The sequence below is a fragment of the Citrus clementina genome, unplaced genomic scaffold (genome assembly GCF_000493195.1).
Source record: "Citrus clementina cultivar Clemenules unplaced genomic scaffold, Citrus_clementina_v1.0 scaffold_6, whole genome shotgun sequence".
Classification (NCBI taxonomy): domain Eukaryota; kingdom Viridiplantae; phylum Streptophyta; class Magnoliopsida; order Sapindales; family Rutaceae; genus Citrus; species Citrus x clementina.
Genome location: NW_006262139.1, coordinates 14,860,587 through 14,888,019, shown reverse-complemented (window position 1 = coordinate 14,888,019; position 27,433 = coordinate 14,860,587). Strand labels below are relative to the sequence as shown.

Genomic DNA, 27,433 nt, shown 5'->3' with positions numbered 1-27,433 from the left:
TTATTGAAAAAAAAATTAAATGAATGAAGAAGAGATTTGTAAATTACCACAGCCAAGCTTTCTCCTCTCCTTGATGTCCATGTTGGTTGAGGACTTTGACGGCGTGCTAGAGAGAGACGCAATTTCGAAAAAGGTGTGAACTTAAGTTGGGGTTTTAACAGCCAAGCTATCTCAGCTTCACTGCTCGGCAATGATGGCTGCTCTTGTGGGTCTTTGTCTTCATCTTCGTCTACAGCTGCAAGGACTATGAGGGCAGTGAGCGTTTGGGTTTTCAGGGCTGCGAGAGCAAAAAAAGAGAGATGATTTAAAAATTTCTAACACTTTAAGCACATTTTTATACGATGTTGATGATGTATTAGATGTTGTAGTTATGATACATGAAACGACACACTTTCATGTACCGTTAAGAATTAATTTGTTTTTATAGATAATGAATTTTTTTTTTCTAGATTTAGAATAATGCAATAGAATTAAAAATAATAAATAGATTTAAATTTTTTTTATGTTATTTAAAAAATTACTTGTGGTAGATGGTGTATTATTTAAATTTAAATAAAAATAAATAAATGCGCTACTTTGATAAATTCAATTATCATATAAAAATCACTTTTTATTTAAAATCATTTGCTTTGCTAGTACTAATTTTTTTTTTTAATGGACTTTGCAATTACATAGAAAAAAAAATGGTAAATACAAACATTTGTCAGATATGGTAAAATATATCACTGTTGAATACAAATGACAACAAGTAAGAGAATGTTGCATTACAATCTTATTAACAACATGCATTTTAGAATGTTGCTGAAGATTAGATTTTTAGCAACGTGCTTAAATTGAACGTTGTCATTTGGCTTATAAAATCCACCACAATCAACAGACTGTAGCGATAGTGCCTTTCGCAACACACCCTAAAGAATGCTGTTGAAGGTCAATTTTTTGCAACTTTTAACAACATTCGATCTTCAAATGTTGCTAAATGTCAGATTTTACAACATGCATTACACGCACTTTGCTAAAGTACTGTTGTCGTATCTCTTTTTTCTTGTAGTGATTTATAGCCAAAATTAGCTATTAGTTTAATCTTTTTTTTTTCTTTGTCAAAATTGTGTGCCTCCATTTTTCTTCTTCAAACTTCTTTCTTCTTCTTCTTCCTTGGCGGCACCATTTCCTTCAACATTTGCTGCTTTTAGATATGCTGTCTAGATCCTGTAGCCACTTATTTTGACAAATATGTACATAAAAAGGTAAGCCGAGAGGTCTCAGGCACTCTCACAAAAACAAAAGTAAAAAATGTAATTAAACTTCCTTCCTGCATGCTCCGCCGAAGTGCTTTTGCATATAGATATGAAGGTCTAGGTAGGTTGGCACTTGGTACCATCTTTGTTAATCATTTCATACACAAACCGCTTAAATTCTTAGACTAATAATCCAGTTGAATGTACGTATATATTAATTCAATGCTCCTCTTATCTTGGCTTAGAATTAATCGCGGCACGAATGCTCCAAGAGCCTTCCCAAAACCTAGAAGCTAGACATTGAGACTAATAACACGGTCAGAAGACGCGTAATGGGACTTTTATGAATTAGTAAGTCAAGTCAACGACCTTAATTATAAAGTAATACTATTAAAGAGAATGATATTTTGTGTGTGTGTGTGTATATATATCACGTACGCAGATTATGTAAAATATCGATAAAACGAAAATAAAAGACTTCAATATTAATTAGATTTCTCCAGTTATGGGAAAGACTAAGAAGAAGGCAAATAAAAATGCAAACAAGAAAAAGCAAAACAGTTTCCTCGAATGCTTAATCAGCTGCTGCGGCGAGGGCGTCAAGTCCGGTGCTGATATTGCTGATGCTGCTGCTGCGAATCATCACGACCATGGTGGAGGAGGCGCCGGATGTGGGGGTGGAGGTGGAGGTGGCGGCTGTGGGGGCGGAGGTGGAGGTGGCGGCTGTGGAGGCGGAGGCGGAGGCAGTTGACGTGCTTGAACTCATCATATGTGGCTATGTGCATGATGCACTATCTCTCTACACTTTTTTTTTTATAATTTTTTTTCTGTCTCTCTTATTTTCATTATTGATTAATTTACGAGGGGCCTTTTCATTTCTTTGGTATTAATCAATAAATTCGTGGACTGAATTTGTTTTCGATTTTTTTTTTTATTTGAATTCTTTGTACATAGTTTATGGCTTTTCTGCCATTGCCAGTATTCTGTTAATTTGTATTTACCAATTAAATATATTACCGAGGGAATAAAACGATATGACCAAAATAAAATATGAGGGTGTCTTGTGAGATTTTACCAAATATAGGAGTTAAAGGAATATTTACCTCATATTATTAAACTCATGAGTCAGGACTATTATTATATATTTTGTTTTTCAAATTTGGAGATCCTTGTCATTTTTGTGTTTGTCTTATGCTTGAAGATATATAATATACCTCAAGAGAGAGCCAACTCCAACCCCCCTAACCCTAGCAGGAGTTAATAAAGGTTAGACTAATGACAAAATTTCCTTAAATTCTAAAATAATGACAAATTTGCTCCAAAAAGTTAGAGTTGAGGTGGGTCCATTGGTGGTGCATATCGTTTTTCACAAACAATGTACACGTTGCACGATGTAATTATTGTTAGGAAATCGGCACCCACAACATGTGCAAAATGGGGAAAAAAATCACTAAAGACAAAAACTTCTAAATAAAAGCCACATAATTTCTTTTTAATTCATTTTGTGATCTTTGCTCTTTAATTTTTTCTTTTTTCCCAATTCTTATACATATATCATTCTTGCAAAATTAATTTCTACGAAATGTTTCCCTAAGAGTTTGATTGAGTGGTTTTCGGATAATTTTATTTAATTGGTCACTTAAGATTGAATATTGAGAGTGTAAGAGATTAAAAAATTAATTTAAAATTTACCCATTCCTTTATCATTAAAAAAAAATTCAAAATAAAAAATATCCACAAACCATTAAAGAATAATTTTTGACTTTATTGTCATAGTTTTTAAGTGTTGATTTGATTTTTGTGCTCAATTATTGAAAAGTTGAAATTGATAGTTATTATATATATATATATATATATATAGCCGTTCATTATTGTTATAAATGCATGCATATTAGCAAATTATTAAGAAGCAATAGATCTAATCTAAAATTCATGTAGTGATTTGTTATTTCGCAAATCGCAATACTTATCATAGTGAAAGAATAATAATTTTTTTTAAATTTTTTTTCATCAATTTAACATTTGTAATTTTCGGACATGCATGCAGATCAAATATTGTTTTTTTAAAGATTTTATCTAGAAGAAGATATGTATATCATGTGTGGGAAAAGCAGGATTACGAATTTTATATAAGCAAATAATAAAAAATGAAAAATTATTTCTTTAATTGAAATTCATAGCCTTCGGATTCCAATAATTCCGTTCGTTAATTTTGTTTATACACTAATATTATCATTTATCTCTCTTATTGACGTCCAATGGAGTACACTCCGTCACCTTTCTTGATTAAATGATTTTTTTTTCTTTTACTTCTCTCATAGTCACTGTAAAGATCAGAAAAAAAAATCAGCAAATGAATCATTAATATTAGATAATGATAAAAATGAAATATATCCGCCACATGATTTTTAATGTCAGGGTCAAGAGACAAATCATTACTCGTTGTGTAAGATTCAACGCAATTCCAGTACGTGTCTTCTGTTTTCCGGAGGACCAGATCAATTTCAATGGTGACAGATCAGTTTCAAGTCAACATGAAGCCTCAATAATTCATTCGATGCAAGGACCCGATCAACTGCATTGAATTGCATTGGCATCAACTTATATCACAATATCATATTTGGTGTAATATAGACTTGAACAAATATTGTAGTATCTTATATAATAGTTAGTAATATTATATTAGCATTTATATTAAATTTATTTGACAAAAATTACAAATTATTCACTTGTGGCCACCATCGAGCATCACTGACTACTATGGCCACCTTTGACCGCTTTATTTCGGTATTGTTTAACCTTAAAATTTTATATTATTAGAATTTTCGTCGTTAGAGCTATGTAAAATACAAATATCACAGGGGAAAAATTATAAAATACCTGATATGTATTATAATCAATTGATGCATGAATGACATGTATAGTTAAATTTAATACAATTATCACTTACATGGTGATTTTTCAACTTAAATACACACATGTCATGACATTATTTATTTGTTATATGACTGAGATAGTAACTCAGATATATTTTAAAATTTATCATCACAAGGAGTAGAGCTTTCATTCATCATGTAAATCTCTACAATAAAAATTTCTTTTACTACATGTGCAGATAATGACTATCTATCACTCATCCAATAAATTGATAATTAAATGTGTCACTCATTCGCATTGATTAGAATGTAAAGCACATTGGATATCATTGGTTAAAAAAAAACTATTTGAATAGCAACAAGACAATATGAACAATATTATCGTTTTATATGCTACAGTATTACTATTACTACAGCATGAAAATATCTATTTATCTTTCTTCATGTTGTCTTGCTGCTAATGAAATAGTAGTGCTCCCACAAAAAAAAAAAGCGGCAAACGTTTCCGCCAATCTTAAGTCTTTCCTCTTCTGCCGCAACTTAACCCTTTCATGAGGGAAAAAAAAATGCAGATTCAAGAGTCAACTTCTCAGAAGGAGAAAGGTGCCTTCATACTTGCTTATATGATTACTTTTCCAACTTCGTTGCACTGGTTGACTTAGTTCAGGAACCTTATAAATTCTGACTTGTAAAAGTAACATGCGCAAAATGATAGTTGAATAGGAGTCTCTGCTAAGACTTCTTTGAATGGATTATCAAACTGTTTAATTATCAAATCAAAAGTAAAGATTTTCAATTTCATCTAAACTGTGTATATATATATACACGGGTTAATTTTGTCCTGCCCCCAAATGTTTCAACATTTTTCGCCACGCACCCATATGTTTCGAAAATACTCACTTCACACCCAATTTCGTTATTTTGGGGTAAATTTGAAAATTCATATCCTAAATATTATTTGATGATGATAAATTAAATTTATTTGATAATTTAATTGATGGAATTATTATTAATTACCTTTAAATAAAATTTTTTAATATAAACATTAATTATTAAATTAACATTTTATCTCATTTTATTTTTCTCTAATTCAAGATAAGGGGTATTTCGAACATTTACTTAAATTTCAAATAACTCCGTTAAACATAACGGTCAAATTAACGGAATTGGGTGTGGAGTGAGTATTTTCGAAATATATGGGTGTGTGACGAAAAATATTGAAACATTTAGAGACAGGACAAAATTAACCCATATATACACACACATATGGAGTGGGCTCAAGAGACACAATTTTAAACACAACTTTAGACACAATTTTATGACCATTAAATTAGAAATAATTAAGGGTTGAGATTAAATATAACATGCCTTTTTTTAATTTGAAAAGTCAACAAATTAATGCAGTGGGTCCCTTACAATAATAAATAATTGCCTATTCCTCTCTCTGATTTAACGTACTCCCCCTTCCTCTTTTCAATTGTTACGCCCTCTTTCTCTTTTTGTCTCCTTCATATGCCTACAAAAATATCAAAATAAATTGTGTTATATAGTATATACCAAATAATAATGATTTAAAATAATAATTAATGCACATTCATTCTATTTTTCTAAAGAATAAAAATGTATTTTCTTCAAAAAAAAGACAAAAATGTATATTTTTAACAAGATAAATTCATACATTATACTCCATTTAAGGATGAAGTATTTAATCTACTCTTGTGTATATGAAAAGTTTTTTTTTTTTTTTTTTGTTTCCAGTACTGTGATTCATAGAAGAAAGATAAATATAAAAGAGAAAGAGGGCGTAACAATTGAAAAAAGGAAGGGGGAGTACATTAAGTGAGAGAGAGGAATGGACAATTATTTATGGAAAATGCTTCTCAGCGGGAATGCTGAGAGAATGCCGAGAGAAACGGCATACAGTAATGCCGTTTTCTCTCGGCCCCACACCCACCAGGTGAACTTTTGCTCCTTTTGTTTTTTCTTGCTACTTTTGCTTTTTCCACATTCTCTCGGCGTTCTCTCGGCGTTCTTGACTTCTAGCACTCCTCTTTATTTATTATTGTAAGGGACCTACTGCATTAATTTGTTGACTTTTAGAATTAAAAAAGGCATGTCATATTTAATCTCAACCTTTAATTATTTTTAATCTAATGGTCATAAAATTGTGTCTAAATTTGTATTTAAAATTGTGTCTCTTGAACCCACCCCTATATATATATATATATATATATATATATAGCATTTGGAGATAATTATATATGTTTGTATATCGATTTATACCCTCAACATTGTATATCATTACGTTCTTTGGCCGCTAGATCAAAATCTTAGTTAATTAACTTAATTATGGGTTGTTTTGGGATGCTTAGGCGTAAGAATAAGCCGAATAAATATGCAACAATGCCTGCTGATCACAAAGATGGAAGTAGCAAAAAGAAAAGTTGTTTCGTGGAATGTTTATTGAGCTGAATACAGTCCACAACTGAATCAGTAACAGCGGCCGCTTTATCATGATTATGCTGGTGGCACAGGCGGAGGCTGAAGGCAGCCTGAAGCTGTTCTTGTTCATCAAAGCATACATGATAATTGTCCTATATTTCTATTGATCTAGTTTTATTGTTATAACATATTAACATTATTGATTTTTGTAGTTTTTTTCCTTAATTTATTTCCTTTTCTTTGGTGTTAATTAATAACATAATGGATTATCGTTTTATTTCTATCTATCTTGTTGTTTTTGCATTGACGACTGTTTAAGGACTTCCCCCATCACCTTTTTCTTTTCTATTTTTAAGTAAATAATGTGTGGTTTTTTTTAATGATCCCCATGATCCTTCTGTTGGAAAAAATATGCTCTTTAAAAGCATATGTGTTTATTTAATTGTAATAAACATTTTTTCTGATTAATAAAATTAATGAGGTATTTTATTCAAATATCTTAATTGCATTAATATTTTTATTAAAGTCCATTTAATCATATTATATATATTTATGTGATCACTATGTGGATTCACAGAAGACATAAATACAAGTTATCTTATGATTAAATAAATTTAGTTCGCAGTTGATAAATAAAGTTGGGCACTTTATTTAGGCATAGACTGTAATAAATTCATTGAAATATTTGTCTTAATCATGTATAAATTTATTGATGTAGTACGACTACATTGAACATGATCACATATGAAATTTAATTAACTTTGTAATAACTGTCAGACTTATTAAATCTCATAGGCATTGGTTTTACTGTAATCTTAATATTGAGTTAATTATGATTTCATGATTGTAATTGTTATTCCATTTGAGTTACCAATGGACATGACATATCCTTGTAGTCTAGATTACCCGGTATCTTGGTGGAAACATTTATGAGTATTGGAGTTATAGATTAGCAATATAGAATTTGTACAACACATCTCTTGATAGGTTTTCTGCACTTGATCATAGAATTCTCTGGCCAGAGTGTGTCAACATATTTAGTATGTTGAAAATGATCATTAGAGAAAACCAGTAAGTATCAAGGAATAAGATGTTATTAAATTGATTGGACAGTTGAGATATCAATTTAATTAACGATGTGGTACAAAGGATTGTGTAGTAAAGAAATCAATGTGGTTTGGGATGAATTATTATTCGAGCATACAATTATAGAAGTCAATTCCAATCTTTTAGTGGAGTAGATTTGGAATTAAATAATTGGACTAGTTTAATTACAGGCCTAATTATTGTAGCCACTATTGTATGTTTCCAAATGATCCCCGGGTTAGCTTATTTAATTGACTGCACCACTACTGGACTAATAAGTAAGATAACTAGCTATTTGGGTCAAAAGCCTAAATATATCATTTAGTGGGAGGCTCCATTTAATTAGCTTATGTGTAAGGGGCCTTATGTTATTTTACATGGTGAGTCCCCTATAGAAAAAGCAAGCAACGTAAGTTTTGTTTTTAATTATTTGGAGCCTAGGGTTTTCACTATAGGGAGATATAAAAGGCTTATTTTCTCCAAAGAAAAAGATAGAAGCCACTTTATACAGATCGGAGAATAAGATTTTTCTCTCTATTGTTGAGAGAAAAATTTTCTCGTGCTAGTTGCTTTGATAGTGATAAAGGCGCCCACACGTCAAGTGCAGATCGAACCTGAGTCATAACCTGGAAGATCATTGGTGACAATTCGTGATCTAACAAGCGTGGTGATGACGGATCGTGATCTAACAGGAGTGGTGGTGGCGGATCGTGATCTAGGAGCCTAAATCACTTCAGCGGAAAAAGCCAACTCAGATTTCAAGGTACGATTTCTAGATTAAAAATTCCTATATATTATATGAGAGCGGTCCTTAAAAGGTTTTATAAAAATTTAAAAACCTGTTTTTTCCCCAACACCTTCTACTATAGATATTAAATAGTTGTTATAATATATAATTTGTACCATGGGTGCTAGTTAGTTTGCTAAAATTTCTTGAGTGAAATAAGTGGTCTAGGCTTCTAGACTCACATAAGAGGAGACAGAATTGAATATCATTTATTGATAGGTATTGTAAAATCAACACATTGCTACATGAATGGCAAATCATATTAAAATCAACCAACGCTTGCGCGTAACAAGTGAAAAAAAATATTGATATTCATTCTCTAATAAATAAGTAATGGGATCCCTTCACATCACTTCATCACTTTATACTCTCTTATGATCCACCATATGAGATGATTGACATTCGGATCCCTTAATTTTTAATAATTATTAAATAATTCATCCATTTGTATTAATTGAAATAGATATACCTAGCTTAAACTGTGTCAGTATAAAATTTGTAAATGATGCTTTTAGCAATAGATTTTGACTAGCAAACTTTTAGCATTTCTCTGTATTTCAATTGAGGGGAAAACAAAAATTCATTTGCCTTTCATAGCCTCAATTCTTAAATATTAATTAACTTTCTATTAAAGCTATCTTAATCAATACTGGAAGTGACTATGTTGTATACTTCTTGAAACCAATGTATGGTCTCATTGTCAGAAGTAGTCAGCTCCCTTCGCCATGAAACAGTATAAGAATATATATCCTCCATTTTTTATTTTGAACCGTTAAGCGCACCTTTTATTTGAAACTCGTAAAGTACGCGTAAGCTTGCATTGAGGTCAAAGGTTGAAGTTTCGAAGGAGTTGACTTTTCATCAGTCGTAACAGTATGTATATGTAGCCAGCTATATATAAAAGCAATAAGCAAGCCATAGCTAGAGATATAGAGAACTGGGACAAAAAAAAGGAAATTTAACTATAATGGAACCTTGGCTAGCTGCAATCATAGCATTTTCTTGTTTTTTCTTTTTTGTTATAATCACGATTTGCTGTCGGTATCAGCAGGGAACGTACGGTGGTACATTCGGTGGCGGAGATGGTGGCGGAGACGGTGGTAAATTCGGTGGCGGAGATGCTCGTATTGACGTAGGCACCGGTGACGACGGTGGTGATGGAGGCGACTTTGGAGGAGGTGGTTTTGATGGAGGCTACGATGCTGGAGGAGGAGGTTTTGGAGGTGGTGGGGGTTTTGATGGTGGCGGAGGAGGTGGTTTTGGCGGTGGTGGGGGTTTCGATAGTGGTGGTGCTGGAGGAGGCGGTGGCGGTGGCGGAGGCGGAGGGGGAGGTGGCTGTTGACTCAGGAGTATTAAACCCTAGTGTTGTTTACTGGCAACTATGTTCATAATTTTATGACGTGTATATATAGTTTAAGAAAAATGCTAAAGAGATTAAAGGCTGATAATACACGCGAATGTTAATCAATTATTTTATTATTTTCTTCTAAAACCACATGGTTTATATATAATTCATTTTGTCAGTTTTTTTTTTAGATATTAGTGCTTTCCTATGTATAAGAATATTTAATTTACGAGAGTAATAATTATTTTCTTACTTTTGTTATCCTGTAACATGCAGGATTATTATTTTATTCATTTATTTTAATTGTTTATTGAAGTTCAACTTTATCTAAAAAGACTGAAAACGTACAAGGCAAAACAGCAAATATAAAATCATTTGACTTTGACCTTTAAAATCAGCCTATGACAAACCAAGATGAAAGAGTAATAATTGCAGTGTACCGCCTGTTGTATGTGCAATATGTATAACTTTAATTGTACAAACAAAAGTTATTCAACTTTAAGTTTATTTGAGATTCATGGCCTTCAGTCTTATTCTACATGCATATTGATGGATATGTAAAATATTTTTTACGGACAATATTTAAGATGGGTTCATTAAAATTCAATTATGCCGCCAAACTATGCAAATTAAAATGAAAATTGAATTTTTTTTTTCGATTTCTGATAAATTCTTACACATCAATGAGGTTTAGAAGAACTTAATAAATATTGAACGTTAAAATGAAATACATCCGTCACATAACCATTTATGATTGTCACGGTCAAGAGACAAATCTTGACTGATTGTGATTCAACGCAATTCCAATCGTAAAATTTAATTTTATCACCATATATAGAGATACAATTTGGCTGATATCGATCTAACAAATACCTGTTAATTAATTTGTCCCACTCTCATTATTTTGTACGTATCTTCTGATTTTTGCAGAACCTGGTCAATTCCAATGGTGATTAACCAGTTCAAATCAATGGAGCCTCAATTATTGACTGTGATGATAGTCTTTACGATCAGGAATAGGTCTCCACACGTAATCTGCGATAGCAAATCAAAGCAGTTATAGGAAAAATAATTTTGCCAATAGTAGCGAACCAGCCCTAAGTTCCTTAACGTAATCAACTAGACCTACCGAATTGCAATCTTTCTACATTTACAAAAAAATTAGGAAGGCATACAAATATTCTTTGGAAAGAAAATTCAAGAAATTAATCGGATTGAATTGTCAAATGTGCCATACTATAAATTAAAGCTAAGTTATAGATAATGATATACATATTAAATCGTTGATATATGAGCGCCGATCAAGATGGAAATTTGGAAAATCATAATCATAGTTTGGTTTTCGGTAGCTGCTGTATTTATTCTTGTGGGTTGCTACTTTCGTCGTGGCAGGGTTGGATTTACTAGCCCCGGAAGTAGGTTCGGTGGTGGTGGTCATCATCATCATCATGGCGTTGGTGGCATTGGCGGTGGCACTTTTGACGGAGGTGCTTTTGGTGGTGGAGGCGGTTGTGGCGGCGGCGGAGGAGGAGCAGGAGGCACTGGTGGAGGAGCAAGTGCCTGTTGAATGTTGACCAATTGATATTAACTTGTGTTAGAGTTGGAATATGATTTTTAATTTTCTTTGTATTTAGTTTTAATAGTTTCAATAATGCTAGAGTCACGAATTTTTCGAACAAATGTTGTATGTATTTTACGTATGTAGGTATTAAATAAGACCCCTTCTTTTCCAAATGCGAGCCACAATTCTCTTTTTAAATTAGAAAATTTGGTTACGTAGTTTGATTAGTTGGTGTTGCTATTGTGGATGCATTATATACATAAAAAATGATCTTATTGAAGGCATCAATGTACTCTGTTATTGAACCACCCTCTTGCATCTCTAAAGTATGGGTTTTTTTTTTTTTTTTTTAAAACATTCTATTTGTCAAATACTTTTTTGATATACAAGTCTTCAAGCTCTTTTCAGAGACCAGTAGCTATTTTCTGTTCACCAAATTCTGTAAGGACTCCATCATTAAGATTGGGAATTATGGTCTGTGCGCTCTATCCAGGATTATTTCCCTGTCTTCTTCTTTGACTTGGCTTTCCTTTTTGGTGTCTCCAATAGCTTCAAGTCCTTAATAGACTACAAAGCCTTCATCTTCATCCTCCATAGATGGTAGCTTTTCTTTTAAGCTATAAAACTTGCAAACCAAAAGTTAATGGCTAAGTATTGATCACATAATTGACAATGTCCATGAAAATGCAGTAAGTGGATTATTTTTCTTTGTACGATAGTCTTTTTTGTCTTTATAATCCATCAACTTGTTATGCTCGTTGCTAAATCAGGCATTCTGAAGTTGACTTGTAGTGTACTATTTATCTTCATAGATAAGTCATTCCCTTATCAATGCTATCCTTTAATTTCTGACTATTGTTGTGTTAAATTAATATCTTATTGACTCCCTTATTAACCAAAAGGAATAAGAGAATAATTAGATTAACAAATAGGAAATCCAAACATTGAATGAATACCCCTTTTTCTCTTAATGCACCTTCAGGAACAAGAGATAAAGAAAGGGTTAATATAAACATTGAAATATCCCTTATTTTCTCCTTCTTTTCTTCAAGCGGAACGAAGAAAGATAAAATCAGACTAATTCCCTAAATGTCTTTTTTTATATACTAGAAAGAGAATCAAGAGAAAGAAAAGCGGTTACTTTCAATAACTCAATGTTACTATCAAACAAAGATTTAAGCCCAAAGGACAACCAAAGATAATCATTGCAAATATTAATTGAATAACAACCGACGACAAGGGTGTTGGGGAACTACTCCTCACCCAATTAAGTTACTCCCAAAGACTACTAAAAACCAAAATTTTACAAAAGAGTCACTCTTTGGACCATGCAAGGTGAAAATCCGAGGCTATGTCAAATCTTAGGGAAAACCCAATGGATCTTCAAGAGTTAGAATTGCACATATTAATAGCACTCAACACGGGCCACTCACAATAAAAAAAAATGGAATAATACGGAAGATCCCAACTTAGAAAGAGAGGAATCCTAGCAAAAGGGCCTATGGTAGCACGACGATGTCCCCCGAGTCATAGACAAGCTCCGCATATCGACAGTCCATACAATATAACAGATGCACAAATTAGTGCTCCAGGGCTTACTGATCAAGTTATTCTTGTGCTTGTCTTGTTATGCAAGTACCTTGAGTTAAAACGGACTTTCACCGAACACCTTAATCTAAGAATCAACTATCTTCCAACATGTTTACTGTTAACCTAAAGTGTTTGGGTAGAAACAGAAAAGATTGTAGTAGAACGCCACGTGTCGAGTGATTGTAGTATAATATCTTTATTAATTTTATTAAATTATTATTTAAAAATCATATTTACTATATGCTATCAATATTTATAGTATTTTTTTTTTTTACAACAGCTGCAATGTTTAAGTTACAATAGCTTAATACTAAACAAGACCTAAGTATATGTGTTTTATGCTTATTTGGTGTGACTTTAAATCTTCACACTCTTCTTGTTTCAAGATTTTGTTCATCTTGCTCTTTTATGACATCCATAACAATTTTTCTATCTACTCTAACTATTAACTTTCTGTGGTAGTGTAGTTCCTATAAACCTCAAATTCGATCCAAAACTCCTCCTAAATACCCATACTGTTACCACTTTCACAAGAAGTAAAACAATAATTAATTAGTTATAAGATTTTTTTCTCTACTCCCACAACCAATGGGACTGGAGATTTGAATCCTTCACTTTTATGTATAGTGCAATTCATTATGTGCAGTGCAATCGAAGTTTAAATTTGTAAAGGTTAAAGAACTAAACAAATACAAAGAGTGTGTATAAAATGCGTAGCTACCGATCGCATTTCTTTTTCTTGAATATATACAACCTAACTTGCCTTGCCCTACAAGACAGCTTTGTTTCATTCGCGACTGTGATATTAATCTAATGGTTACAATTCATCTAATCTAACGGCCGCAAGTGCCTGCAGTAGTATACCACATGTCCATTGTCTCCATATAAATTCTTATCTTCAATCCACTCTAGACAGTTCTTGAGAAGCTGCTGAGTCATCCATCCAACTCATCTTTTGTCATTTGTAAGTTGCAGCCAAGTCAGCCCAAGCTGATGACTTGTCATCACACTAGAGCTGATGTTCATTCAGATTGATGATGTTCATACAGTAATTTTAAAATGCCCTCTCCTGTGAAGGGACTCGAGGGCGCGAACGAACGGAAGTTGATTCCTTTTTGAGAGCATAGGCAAATAAGCACAATAAGCATAGTTCACGAAATGCATTATGAAGCAGCACTCGAGAGAATCCTTGTTACTCAATTACTCAGGATGATCCTGTACTCGAGCCATGACGAGTTTTACCAGTTTGCCCCTTAAAACTTATTGCGCTACCCCTCTTGAGAGCAAGCGCATAATTATGTAGTATGGTATATTAGAGCTGTGCATAGAGAGAGAGATTAGCTCATATCATTCACTCATACACTAAATGTGGCTTACTCATATAAGAAGATGACAATGAAGGCTCTTTCTGTGAGACATTTAAAATCTCTGGAACAACGTACAAAAAAGAAAAAGGAGAAACGCTAAGTTTGATCTGAATAAGTAGGTGGGATTCCTCTTTCTGAACCTTCAAAATACAGTTTTTTCAACTTTAGAAATTGAAACGACTTCAATTAAATATTGGCAATGCATATTGTTGAAAACAATCTGTTGAGCACATGCACTATTTAAATATTTGCAGGATCCCTGTAATTGGAGTTTCTTGAGACCAAAAAAGAAAACAGAAGAGGCGTCTTAACTGGTTAGTTCTGTCACTTCTGTTTGTGAAAAAAAAGTCAAGCGGGTGATAGATGCAAAACAATTAGTACACATTCACGAGATGAAACGTGCCGCTACAACTTCTTTAGAGGCGCCATATTCCTACTTGCCGCTTTCACCATTTGTGCAATTATCTTGTTGCTCATCATTTGCATCCCTGAATATCATCCCTGAATATAAGGCTGATATAAAGACCAAGAGAATTCACGACCTCAATTCTCGTACGAGCTTCGTTTTGGTATGGTGGCGGCTGGTGTCCTTGAACATTCTGCAGTAGCTTCTGCTGCTGCCACTGGTGGTTGCGGTGAAGGTAACGGTGGTTGCTAATTTCAGCTTCTGTTTATTTACTAGTTCACGATATGTAGCTTCCGGTCTAATTCTTATGTTCGTTTCTAAATCATTCAAGTCACTTTAATAATCACTTTTTTTCTTTCTTTTTCTAATTTCCCAGTTAATCGACCTCCATACTTGTGATGTGGTGATGATTATTTACTACTAGTCTGGTGCAATAAATTGATGTTCATGTTAAATGTCCCTGTCCTCCATTCCAATTATTATGCCATCGTACCCAGTCAAATTTCACAGAGTAACTTCAGAGCTGAAATATTCTGGGTTGTTGCAGAGATTCAGAACTCAACCAAGGATCGGAAGTCCTCTGTTGTTGACTTTATACCAAGGTCTTGGGACCAAAGGGCACAGAACCTTAAAAAAAAGGAACAAATTTACTAACAAAATATTTACCCAGTTGACCTAGCATTTACAGTCATTTTACATGAATCTAGAAATTGTTTGAACTAAACAAACCAAGATTCCAACACAATTAAAAACTCAAGAAAGCTTTTAGATTGATGATAGGCTCAATATGTCAAAATTACAGCAGATAAAAAGCAATAGTCTAGAACCAAATGCACCCACAATGAGGGTGACATACTGTTGCTAGCATTACTCGTGTAACTTTTATGTCCCGAAGCTACGATCACCTGCATCTCCAAGCCCAGGAACTATAAACCTGAAATGGCCCATTCAACACAGATTTGAATCAATTGAAAAAAAGCATCTGTTATTAATATCCATGTTTGTAAGTTAAAAAGTAGACACACGATGATTATCAAAAATACTACTAACCCTTTGTCATTGACAGTGGGATCAATAATTCCGGTGTACACATGAAGCCTGAAAAACAAAATACCAAATACAAAAGGCTTTAGAAATGTCCAACTCTCAGACTGAAATTTGAGCATGAAATTATTGTTACCCAGGGAAATTCTCGCTGAGCTTTTGGAGGGCTGGAGGAGCAGCTACAGCAGATATCTGTGACAGTGCAATATCTTTGAGTGGTATGATGAAAAAAAGAAAATAATAAATACTAATCATTACTAGTGACATTATAACTCAATGGAGGTTGTCATCTTATAAATTCAAACCACCATGTTGACAGGGCAGCCGGATTTTTCCCAATGCGAAAGTTGGCCCGGAAAGACTACTAATGCTTAAAAACCTTCTAGACAACTGGGATCTAATCTATCAGAAGCAATGGAAACAAATCACTTAGAAGCATAGCTATTTAGTAACGTTAATTATATATAAAGGATTTCTATTGAAGGCTCTTGATCCCCACTTTGCATCACAGCAAAATATGCAAACAACAGTGGATCTTAAAAAACCACTAACAGAACAAGAAAATTGTTATAAGAAATCATAGACTATAATAATTCATGAAAAGACCACTACATCCTACAAAACTGGCATATATTATAACTAATTTTTTGTATTAATTATAACACTTTCCTCACACGGCACATCCCTAATAACTTGCTGACGTAAAACTGCATCTGCATAAAAGCTTTAATAGAAAATAACAAAGAATGCCCAAATATTTATTTACCACTTTAATTTGCTTGTTCTCCACCCCACGTTCCTTTACAAGGTTAAGAGCTGCCACAACTGTACCACCTGAAATTAATTATCAGAAAAATCAATTTATGGTGGTGGAAAAAGAATAAAAAGAAACATACCAGTAAATATCACACGATGCAGAAAGCATAAAAATTTAGGCAGCATATCTTTGGGCCAAAAAAACTGGAGGTGGCGGCGGTGAATTCTTACTTTCAGTGGTAAGCTAATTACCCTAAGAGATTGTTCAAAGACCAACCTAAGCATGACAAATGATTGATAATGAATACAAATCAGAAGAAGCTGAACCCCAATATAGTTCTGCAATGTTAACAGTAAAACTGCGAGAGAAGTTTTGTTCAAGCAACATCACAAGTTTCTTCATTTGTAAGAGAAAAGAGCAAAGTTAGAAAAAGCTATGTGCTGAAAATGGTATATAGAAAACAAGAATTTTCAGCGAATAGGACATCACAAATACCTGTTGCCAGCATAGGATCTACTACAAATATTCGTGATCCCTCTGGAAATTTTTCAGGCAATCTGCAGAAGTGACAGCACAATATATCAGGGCCAACCAATTTAAAGGATCTTAAATAGAAGTTAGCTCTACACAAACTGACAAATGAATTTGGGAAATAATGTAAGAAATCAAAGTCTAAAACATCTGCTTTCTGCTTCTGAAATTCACTATGATAGAAAAATAAGACAAGTTATTATCGATCTTTGTTTAAACAACAAATAGTGAAGGCCATTTTGTAGGAAGAGGAAAATAAACCTTCCTGATTTATGTAATAGAGAATTCTTACTTATTCAGGTATGTCGATGGCTGAAGCGTCTCTTCATCTCTGGATATACCTTAATTTCAAAAACAGAGCACTAAGTAAATAAATGCTCAACCGAAAAGGAAAGAGAGATCTCCAGATTACAGAACAATTTGAAACTATAAATTACAAATATTAGAAGTGGTCAAAAGGGGGTAGTGACCAGAAATTCTAGAAATTAGAAAAGGAAAAGAATTGCAAATCAGATGATCACCATAATTACAAGCGCACACTTACATTCTGCAGTCGGCAAAAATCAGCAACCACAATTTACAAATAACAGTTTATGTTGAAGAATCGTAGTACTCCTTTACACCTCCAATGTTATAACTAAACGAAAACGCAGGCCCAAAGACACCTCGTCAACAATGCATGCATGCATCAATACTACTTTACCTAGATGATATGTTTTTATTGCGGGCAAGATTGACGATGCATGCTCCACAAGAACAAGACCTGCTCTCAATATTGGAATAACCTGCAAAATTAAACAAGAATCAGCTATAGGTATGGCTAAAACATCAAATTGGCATTACTTCCAATAAAATAACCTTTATAAATTTACATTCAATCAGAACGGACTTATAGTTATAGAAATGTTAACATTAAAGCTGAACTAATTAAAGCATGGATAGTGAAACCATGTAAACTAGTTATACAAATATCAGATGCAAGATAAATACATCTTATGCAATGTACAGTAAAGTAGCAACAAGAAAAATTACAAGTGGATACTTACCGCGACAGGCTCCCTCGGATCAATAAATTCAACTGAAGCAACACCCATTGGTGACTGAATTTCCCCTGAGACAGTAGGCTGACAGCAACAATAACACAGATATTTAGGCAAAAAATATTAAAGAAATATCAAAAGCGCTAGGTTCAGCACTAATGATTCTAGGACATTCTAATCATGAATGAATTTCTAGAATATTGATACAGCAACAGAGAATATGACAATTAAACCTCATGCAGCTTGATAACTTATTCAAGTGTCTCAACTGCATAATGAAAATTGTGAAACTAACTTCAAAAAGCTTACTTATAAATTGCTCATATATAAAAATTGTGCAACTACATTTACGACTCCAGCTGTCTGTTAACATTTAATTGTAACGACTTACCAACCAATCCCTCGAAGCCTCATACATAAGTAGTCTCCCTAACTCAGCCATTGCATTCCCTGCCCCCAAAAAAAAAAAAAAAAACACAAAAGCTAACTTTATAATGCCACTAATAATCACAGTAATAAAATCAAATTCAACGTACTGAAAATAGGACAAGGAGTTTGTTCGTTTCTCAAAATTGAAACCCAGTGCTTAATCAATGGATGAGGTGGCACAAACACCTGCAAAAAATCCACAGTCAAAACGATACCGTTTCAGTTGGCAAAGAAGAAGAGTAGAGTGAACTAACAAGCATTCGGTCCCCGGAAATCGACTTCTCTTCAGTGGCCATATGAGACCTCACGGTAACGTAGCTGCGCCGCGGAGTGTAGGAGGAATACGCTATCTGAATTAAAATCAAGGGTGAAATTTAGGTTTTTAAGACAATATTTAAAGGGGAGAAAAACATAAAGGGGAATGGCGAAAACAGAGCTGCGTTACCTTATTGGGACGCTGAGTGAGAGCCCGAGAAGGAAGGAGTTTTAGTAGAAGAGGGGAGCGAGGGTTTCGGGAATCGAGCTGGAGCTGACAAGTGGCAGCAAAACGCGGCGTATCGGTGGAACACCGGATACTAATATTAATGTTGCACGCCATGCATCCGATGGTATCGGATTCCGGGAGAGTTTGCGAGTGTGAGGGAGTTTGCGAAATGTGATTTCCGTGTGAGAGAATTGGATATTCATTCCATGGAAGTATCATTTACTTTAGATAGAAATGTGCCTTTTGATATTGGCCCATGGCCTATTTCTGGTAATGAAATGTAATCCATTACTTGCCAAATGGGCCAATTATGAAGGGTTGGCGCTTGGTACAACAAGCAATAAGCTAGTAGCTGGATGCAAAAGTCTTTCCTTGAAGTAGTGAAGGGAGGTTTACTTCAACTTAACATTTTAACTTAAATCTGGACATTAAAATCTAACTATTTAATTCAATTCAAGGGCTGTAATTGCTCATGTGGTATTAAAACTCAATTAAAAATGGCTCAAAAGATAAAAAGTTAAGTTGTCGTATTAAATTTTAAAAAAGAAATGGATAGAATATCTAATTCTAAATATATTTCCTTCCTTAATTGAGCTACTACCAATTTATTAGGTGCAAATTATCTTTCTCTAAAACTTTTTTTCATTCTAAAAAAGGATCTAGCTATGGTGCAACGCGTACACCATACCCTTCTTTTTGTCTTTTTGTGATGCCACTGTTGGATCTACACAAAAGTAGTTTCAAGGGCAGGGATGTGCTTGTTTGTTTATTAACAATGCAATCCCTGATATTTGCTAAACATTTATAAAAGTTAAAGTTTACAAAATTTTGTGCAAACATCTTTTTTTTTCCCAAATTCTCTCAGTACGAATCACTAATCATCACCATTGTGTTATATTACCCATTTTTGCAAGTTATAATCAAGAGATCAAACATGCCAGATGCATGAAACTAAAACAGATTTTGAATTTATGTTAAAGTTCTCACTTTTGATCATTTGCTAAAATATTCTTTTTACCTAAGAAAACAAACTAATTGACATAATAAGAGGAGTTTTATTGATAAAATAATTATAATAATTATCCAATTATTAGAAAGCCCTAGAGTTAGATTATTTAAGGAGAAAATGGGGAGACGCATGGAGGCGAAGAGGGGAAGAAGACACAATAAAATATAAAAAATTTCAATTTACTTACCCCTGAATTTCATTGTATGATGAATAGATTATGGGTACAAAAATATATTTATTTGATTTTCTTTTATGTAAAAAGTTCAATTCATTATTACTTATGTGATATAGAGCAAATGAATCTTAAGGCAACAAGTAGTTTCAATGAGAACGTCAAGTTTCTCTTATTGATTGCACGTGATTGATTATAGGTTTAATTGAAAATGGAAAAAAATTGGAAGAATGTAGAGGTGAGGGGTTGAAGAAAGAGGAAAAAGAAATTACTTTAATAAACTGTAAATACAGAAGAGATTAGGGGGTGCAGTCAAAAAAGACAAAAAGAAAGGGCATTGTGCGCGGTAGGTCAATCCTCTAAAAAATCCATTTTAAAAAAAAAAAGAAAATTTTGAATCTTATTCTTTAGCATGGATCAGAGTTGAACTAATTGAACTTGGAATAGATTTCATTGAAAACCCGACTTTTCTGGCTGTCGAGGCAAAAATTTGTAAACTTAAGATCAGTAAAGCTAAAGCTTAAAATATAAACTCAAAAATAAATTTATTCAACTGGTTGCTTAGGAAACCACGCGCCAGAGCTCGCATTTTTGTGACGTGTGCCGCGACTCCATTGAAGGCATTCTCTATATGTGCAAAGTGTGTGCAAACTGAGCGACTCCATTGGCTAAATTTAGTGTGTTTTGTTATGCTTGCAATCTTTAGTTTGTTCCTACTTTTTGTAATTTTGGAGAATGTTTGAGTGATTGGGGTCATATTGCTGTTTTACTTTTGAAGTTTGTAATATGGATTTCTTTATGATGCTGTATTTATTTTTACAGTATTGATAGTGGGACTAATGCAGACCCTTAGATATAAGAGTTTTAATCTGAATCATTCATTTAATATAATAGATAATTAGATAATTAATTAAAATATAGCAGGTAACTTACAGGTTGCAGGTAAATATTAATTTTTTAATTTTAAATCAATATTAATTTTCGAAAAAACCACTCACACCCCTAAGATTTGCTAAAAAAATTATACATGTTCCTTTAGTTTCATAAATAGTCACATAGACCCTCTTAATTTCGTAAATGACTATTATACCTTTTGACTAAATCAATCTAAATAAATATAAATATAGTAATAGGATAAAAATAATAAATAAAAATCATATGATACAAATAAAGTGTTACAATAAATATAATTGATAAAATAACATGTACAATAAAAATTTTGTTAATATTAAGTTATTATTAGTCTATCTTGACGAATGAACTAAAATCTATTAATCCAAAAATTGATCTTAAGATTGATATTAATATAGACATAATTAAATAAGATATTGTTAATTTTATAAATTATTGTGAATGTTAGGTATAATTAATTAATTTTATTAGTATGTCAAGTAGATTTTAATATTAGTAAAAAGAATATGACAAACTAATAATAAAAGAATATGAAAAATAATAATGTTGAAAATAAAATTTTTAAAATTAAAAATATTTTATAAAATTTTATCTTATGTTATGTATTATATTTTTTAATTTAAGGAGTTTTGTATGACCATTTAAATAAAATTTAGAGGCGTGAGTGGTCTTTTTACTATTAATTTTGTAGCCTATTTGAAGTACTATATCATTTTATATCATACATCGCACTTAAGATGTTGATTTTATTAAGGTGTTATGTTATTAAAAATTAAACTTAGCATTTATAATGTACTACAACTTTAATGTAAAATGTAATAAAAAAATATAAAGACATTTTCGAGTAGTCAATTTTAGTTTTCTTTTACAAAATAGTATTATAAAAGACAACTGGTAAAATGTAATAAAAATCCTATGGAAAAAAAAAGTTAGTAGAGGTGATTCTCTTTATTAAAACATATGACGTAATACACAAACGTACACATATTCAGTACTTCTATTTATCCTTATTTATTGATAGGTGGGAAATTAAAATCGCATTTACCCTAATGTATTATGAATTGATATGTGAAATATAAATATTATTAAAAGTTAATTCGCAAACTGATGAAGTAAACCATCCTTTATGGACATTTGACACATTAATCTAAGGTCAAATGAGATATATCACATGATATTTCATATAGTAGTCCAATTTTCAACATTTGCATATGGTTTTATAAGCTTGTAAACCAATAAATATACCATGAGAAATCAAAGGCTATTCTATGGCCATGCATTAGAATAAAACAATCTAACAGTACACACTATATCTGATCGATAGATTTTGAAATTAGTTTGATTACATGATAATAATCGAGTTATCTTATAACATTAATGATATGATTTAAGTAATATTTTAGCAATTTTGAGTTTCACATTGAATTTTCAAATTAATTAAATGTTGAAACCCTTTCATGTTTGGCCTAAAATTACAACTTGACAAAATTACAAAAAACCAATAATGAATGGCGTAGGATACATAGTAAAATAAATTTTAAAATGTATTTAAATGTACGTATGAATTTTGTGGAATTAAACAAAATATGTTGTTCAAGTGAAATTGTGAGAATATTTAAAATTATAGGGGTGGTCACTGAATTTTCTCCGAATTGAGCCAACCCCATGATACAGATGGTTTTGTTTTGACAAATACGATTTGTTAGCCACTTTATTCCCACCGCATAAAGCCTAAGAGAGGCAAAATTATTAATCTGACTCTGGAATCTTCAGGTCTTCACAAAAGAACATATAACAAACTTGAAAAAAAAAATTTGCCCCTTCAGATCCTAAAAGTATTGTGCTTCTAATCTTGTTTTGCATGCTTCAGCTGTAGTAATTAGTTCATTTCCATGTAATAATAAAAAAAAAACTACATTCATATGTGGGCAAGATCATGCCAGTTTAACCTTTAGCGTTGCTGCTGGAGATAATCAAATCAGGGCGGAGAAAAGGAGAATGGAATCAGAGGCTAAGATTAATAAGTGGGCCTCAACTTGCTTTGCCCCTCTTTCTTAAACGATTGGTGGTTAACTGCTGACTCAGCCAAGTCTTGGCTGCACTTGATTCACCGATTTAGGTTATTTTGTCTTCTATCTAATGCAGCGAAGAAGCTTTGCTGCTTAACATGCTGCAATGCAACTTTATCCTTTGAAGTTCAAACTTTAGGGCTGCGCACTTTATGTAATCCTATGAATAAAAAGAATTTGTTTTCAAATGTGAAAAAAGAAAAGGTAAGGTAGTAACTAAATATATTATAGCATCAAAGCAAGATTTGATATGAATTTAGTACAACAAAGAACATCAAATCTGTGATTCCTTGTTTAATGTCACCATCGAGCAATAAATTTAAAAGCCTACCTATCAAATAGACGTGGCAATAAATGGAGAAAAAGTTGAATTATAAGAACAAGTTTACGATTTGCACGGTTAATCATTCGTGAATTGAGACAGCATCCAAGAATCCAATTTCAATACAACAACATAGGAGATAAACAGATGACGAATTTTATGAGATAAAGAAGGAGGTTGAGTTTTATTGTATCTCTATTTTCATTCCTTTTAAATTTAAAATAGGTTTTGCAACCGGTTTGTTAACCGATTATAACATTTTTGAAATAATTAAATATTTTCATTATTAAAAATAATGTGTACCGTTGATTACATCTAATGGTACAAATTTGTTACACTATTAATACCGTAAAAAAAATTACGGCACCATAAAGGGACCCTTGTAATATATATTGACTTATTTAAAGTTCAAGGGATATGATGAGTAAACTATGGTTGAACTTTCGTAGTAAGAATGGGGCCATGTATATTGTCAAGTTGCTTGTAGCATACAATAATCAAGTAATGTATGTGTGCATGTTTGTTTCTAAATGTCCAAAACTTAATTTGCATTACATACTAATTGAAACTATATTCTACACTTGTGTGTGGGAAAATTTTATTTTTTATTTTTTAGATCTATTGAATTTGTGTTTCTTTTGGTACTTGTTTAAATTATGTATTTGAGATGTAATGTAGGATATTAGATTTGAGATATAAAATTACTGGGGAGTTTAATTTTTTAATTGGTTGAGCTTAATTTTGTCTTTGAATGACACAATCTAATGGTAAACATAAAATAACAATAAATAAAAAATAATTCGAAATACAAGTTTAACTAAGCTATATTAATGGTGAGTGAAATGGTTTACACTAAAAATGTATCAGCAATTACCAAAGTTATAGTATGATAAAAATTATGATACTATAGTGAAAGAAATTACTGACACTTAATATGTACAAGAAACTGTTAACACTATAATTTTATAAATTTGGTGATACTATAATAACAATAATTACTGAAACCACAAACTGTGGTGTAGCCAAAAATAAACTGAGGACAAAGTTTATGACCAACATTAAATTCAAACAAGGAAGAAAACATATAAGATACCAAAATTTATTGTTATATATATATACACATGTTGGATCATAAACTTGATCCAAGATGAATAAATTTAAGCCCAACTCATAGAAGATTCCATGAGTAGGTATGATTGGTGAGATTTGAATTATTTGTGTTAGGTGTGGTTGGAGAAGTAGGTGAGTGGTATGTTTTAATGAATGGTGAAGATTTATGTAGTAGTTGAATAAATGAATGGTTGTGATTAGTTTGTATCATGTATAAATACCCCCTCTCCCCTTTGGTTTAAGCATCAAGTGAAGTAACAAAATCTCTAAGGTGTAGAGAGTGAAAAATAAGAGTTATAATTAGTGAGGAGTGTTATTGAAGAAATAAAATAGTGTGTTTTGTGTGTTTTATTTGTAAATTCTCCAACAAAGTAGTATCAGAGCTAGTGCTTGATGCTATATATAGTCATATAGCATATCAAATCGAAGATCTCGACGGGAGGAATGTGACGCCGCAAAAATCATCTCGATCCAAGACCGGACGCGCCCACACTTGCCGCCGGAAGTTTTCTGTCCTGAAGCTGAGTCGACTCACTGAGTTGAACCAAGCTGGGCCGAACTGAATGAAGCCGAGCGGAGCTGAACCGAATCAAGTCGAACTGAGCCAACTCTAGCTGAACCAATCCGGACCGAACCAAGATTACCAAGCCGCCGTTGATTGTTGACCGAACGTTGACCGTGGACCAGCGTTGACCGTTGACCGAAAGTTGACTCGAGTCTTCCCCAAGGTTTTTTGACGTACCAGATCCATCTGTGTTTTCAGAACCTCCAAATTCTCACTCAATTTGTGAGTTATGGCAAACGGTGGTATGATGTCATTTTAAGTTCCACAATTAAAGGGAAGTAAGTTTGACAATTAGAGTATTAAAATGAAGGCTCTATTGGGCGCACATGATGTATGAGATGTCGTGGAGAAAGACTTTATTGTGCCAGAAAATGAAGCCACTTTAATTGCGGCACAAAAGGAGAATTTAAAAGACTTGAAGAAAAAAAGAGAATAAAGTAAAGTATCTCATCTTTCAATCATTAGATTATGATACTTTTGAAAAGATTGCTGGTACAAACTCCTCAAAAGAAGCATGAGAGAAATTAGAGACCTCTTACAAATGAGTGGAGCAAGTTAAGAAGGTTCGTCTCCAAACATTACGAGGAGAATTTGAGTCCTTACACATGAAGGCGTCGGAGTCAATTTCTGACTACTTTACTCGGGTTGTGATCGTTTCCAATGAATTAAAAAGAAATGGCGAGGAGTTAAAAGAGGTAAGGATCATTGAAAAGATACTTCCATCAATAGACTCGAAGTTTGACCATATTGTTGTGACAATTGAAGAAACAAGAGATCTAGAGGATATGACGATCGAGCAACTTCAAGGAAGGTTGCAAGCCTATGAAGAAAAATAAAAAAAGAAGTAAAGAATCGAAGAGCAACTTCTCAAGATGGAAGTCAATCCAAAGAAAGGAGAAGAAAGCTCCAACAACGAGAGAAGACACTATGTCCGAGGTAGAGGTCGTGGTCGTGGACGAGGTTGGAATTTCAACAATAACAACTCCAATTATGCCAAAGGAGAAAGCTCAACCAGAGGACGAGGCAGAGGCAATCCAAGATCGAGGTATGACAAATCCTAAGTACAGTGATATAACTGTCAAAAGTTTGGGCATTATGCTTCAGAATGCAGAGCTCCAAGTACCAGAATTGAGGAGAGAGTGAACTATGCTGAAGAAAAAAATGGTGAAGATGACACACTTTTACTAGCACGCAATGACACAACTGGAGGTCAAGAAAATATATGGTATCTTGACACAGGTGCTAGCAATTATATGAGTGGAAACAAAAGGATGTTCTTGCAACTAAGTGAATCTGTGAATGGCAGCGTTGCTTTTGGAGATGATTCAAAAGTACCAGTGAAGGGTAGAGGTAACATTTTTTTTCATGCAAAAGATGATAGTCACCAAATAATTTCGAATGTTTACTATGTGCCCAATATGAAAAGCAACATCCTTAATTTGGGTCAACTTTTAGAAAAAAGCTATGAGATTCACTTAAAAGATTATAGTCTTTTCCTAAGAGATGATAAATGAAATATAATTACAAATGTGAGAATGTCGAAGAATAGAATGTTTCCATTAAATATTCAAAATGATGTTACAAAATATCTCAAAGTCTGTCACAAAGATCAATTCTGGACTTGGCATCTTCGATATGGGCATCTCAACTTTGGAGGACTGGAGCTACTATTTAAGAAGAATATGGTGAAAGGCTTACAATACATCAATCACCCTGATCAACTTTGTGAAGGATGTTTACTTGGCAAGCAGTTCAGAAAGAGTTTTCCAAAGGAGTCAAACTCAAGAGCTCAGAAGCCACTCGAGCTCATTCATACTGATGTGTGCGGTCCATTCAAGCCAAACTCCCTTGGTAAAAGTAACTACTTCCTTCTCTTCATAGATGATTTTTCACGAAAAACTTGGGTGTATTTTTTGAAGAAAAAATTAGAAGTCTTTGAAGCTTTCAAGAAGTTTAAAGCTGCAGTGGAAAAAGAAAGTGGATACCAGATTAAAGCCATGAAATCTGATCGAGGTGGAGAGTTCACTTCCAAAGAATTTTTAGAGTTTTGTGAAGCAAATAGAATTTGACTCCCTTTGACAGTTCCAAGATCCCCCCAACAAAATGGTGTTGCAGAAAGGAAGAACAGAACCATCCTCGACATGGCAAGAAGCATGCTTAAGAGTAAGAGGCTACCTAAAGAATTTTGGGCTGAAGCTGTTGCATGTGCAGTCTGCTTATCCAATCGATCTCCAATAAGAAGCGTGTGGGGCAAGACGCTACAAGAAGCTTGGAGTGGAAGAAAACCTGGTATC

General features: G+C 33.0%; 3 protein-coding genes across 4 annotated transcripts; 2 read left to right on the top strand and 1 right to left on the bottom strand.

The window, feature by feature from the left end:
- The first annotated feature begins 1,885 nt into the window (after positions 1-1,885).
- Positions 1,886-9,768, top strand: LOC112097371 (glycine-rich cell wall structural protein-like). Its single transcript, XM_024182572.1, has 2 exons — positions 1,886-2,014; positions 9,478-9,768. Exons 1-2 carry the CDS (start codon positions 1,886-1,888, stop codon positions 9,766-9,768), a joined length of 420 nt encoding a protein of 139 aa, XP_024038340.1.
- A 1,309-nt stretch (positions 9,769-11,077) lies between these two features.
- On the top strand, positions 11,078-11,338 carry LOC112097370 (glycine-rich cell wall structural protein 1-like). Its single transcript, XM_024182571.1, has one exon. It carries the CDS (start codon positions 11,078-11,080, stop codon positions 11,336-11,338), a length of 261 nt encoding a protein of 86 aa, XP_024038339.1.
- A 4,102-nt stretch (positions 11,339-15,440) lies between these two features.
- On the bottom strand, positions 15,441-19,251 carry LOC18038942 (uracil phosphoribosyltransferase). 2 transcript variants are annotated; one of them, XM_006429131.2, is made up of 12 exons: positions 18,942-19,251; positions 18,751-18,846; positions 18,604-18,682; positions 18,459-18,517; positions 18,074-18,151; positions 17,731-17,812; positions 17,320-17,368; positions 16,992-17,053; positions 16,506-16,573; positions 15,876-15,931; positions 15,746-15,793; positions 15,441-15,629 (listed from the first exon to the last, which is right to left on the bottom strand). In XM_006429131.2, the coding sequence occupies exons 1-12, from the start codon at positions 19,197-19,199 to the stop codon at positions 15,578-15,580; spliced, it is 987 nt and encodes a 328-aa protein (XP_006429194.1). In that variant the 5' UTR covers positions 19,200-19,251; the 3' UTR covers positions 15,441-15,577. The 2 variants fall into 2 exon arrangements, with proteins under 2 accessions (XP_006429194.1, XP_024038467.1); XM_024182699.1 differs by lacking the exons at positions 15,441-15,629; positions 15,746-15,793; positions 15,876-15,931; positions 16,506-16,573 and adding an exon at positions 16,589-16,772.
- Positions 19,252-27,433: the final 8,182 nt, after the last annotated feature.

What these genes read in the sequence shown, in the direction of transcription:
- LOC112097371 (XM_024182572.1), top strand. Translation starts at nt 1,886, where the DNA reads ATGGTGGAGGAGGCGCCGGATGTGGGGGTGGAGGTGGAGGTGGCGGCT. An exon ending in AACTCATCATATGTGGCTAT is followed by an intron (nt 2,015 to 9,477) that starts GTGCATGATGCA and finishes CGGTATCAGCAG; the next exon opens with GGAACGTACGGTGGTACATT.
- LOC112097370 (XM_024182571.1), top strand. Translation starts at nt 11,078, where the DNA reads ATGGAAATTTGGAAAATCATAATCATAGTTTGGTTTTCGGTAGCTGCT.
- LOC18038942 (XM_006429131.2), bottom strand. Translation starts at nt 19,199, where the DNA reads ATGATACTTCCATGGAATGAATATCCAATTCTCTCACACGGAAATCAC. An exon ending in CCATCGACATACCTGAATAA is followed by an intron (nt 17,054 to 17,319) that starts GTAAGAATTCTC and finishes TCACTTCTGCAG; the next exon opens with ATTGCCTGAAAAATTTCCAG. An exon ending in AGATCCTATGCTGGCAACAG is followed by an intron (nt 16,574 to 16,991) that starts GTATTTGTGATG and finishes AATTAATTTCAG; the next exon opens with GTGGTACAGTTGTGGCAGCT.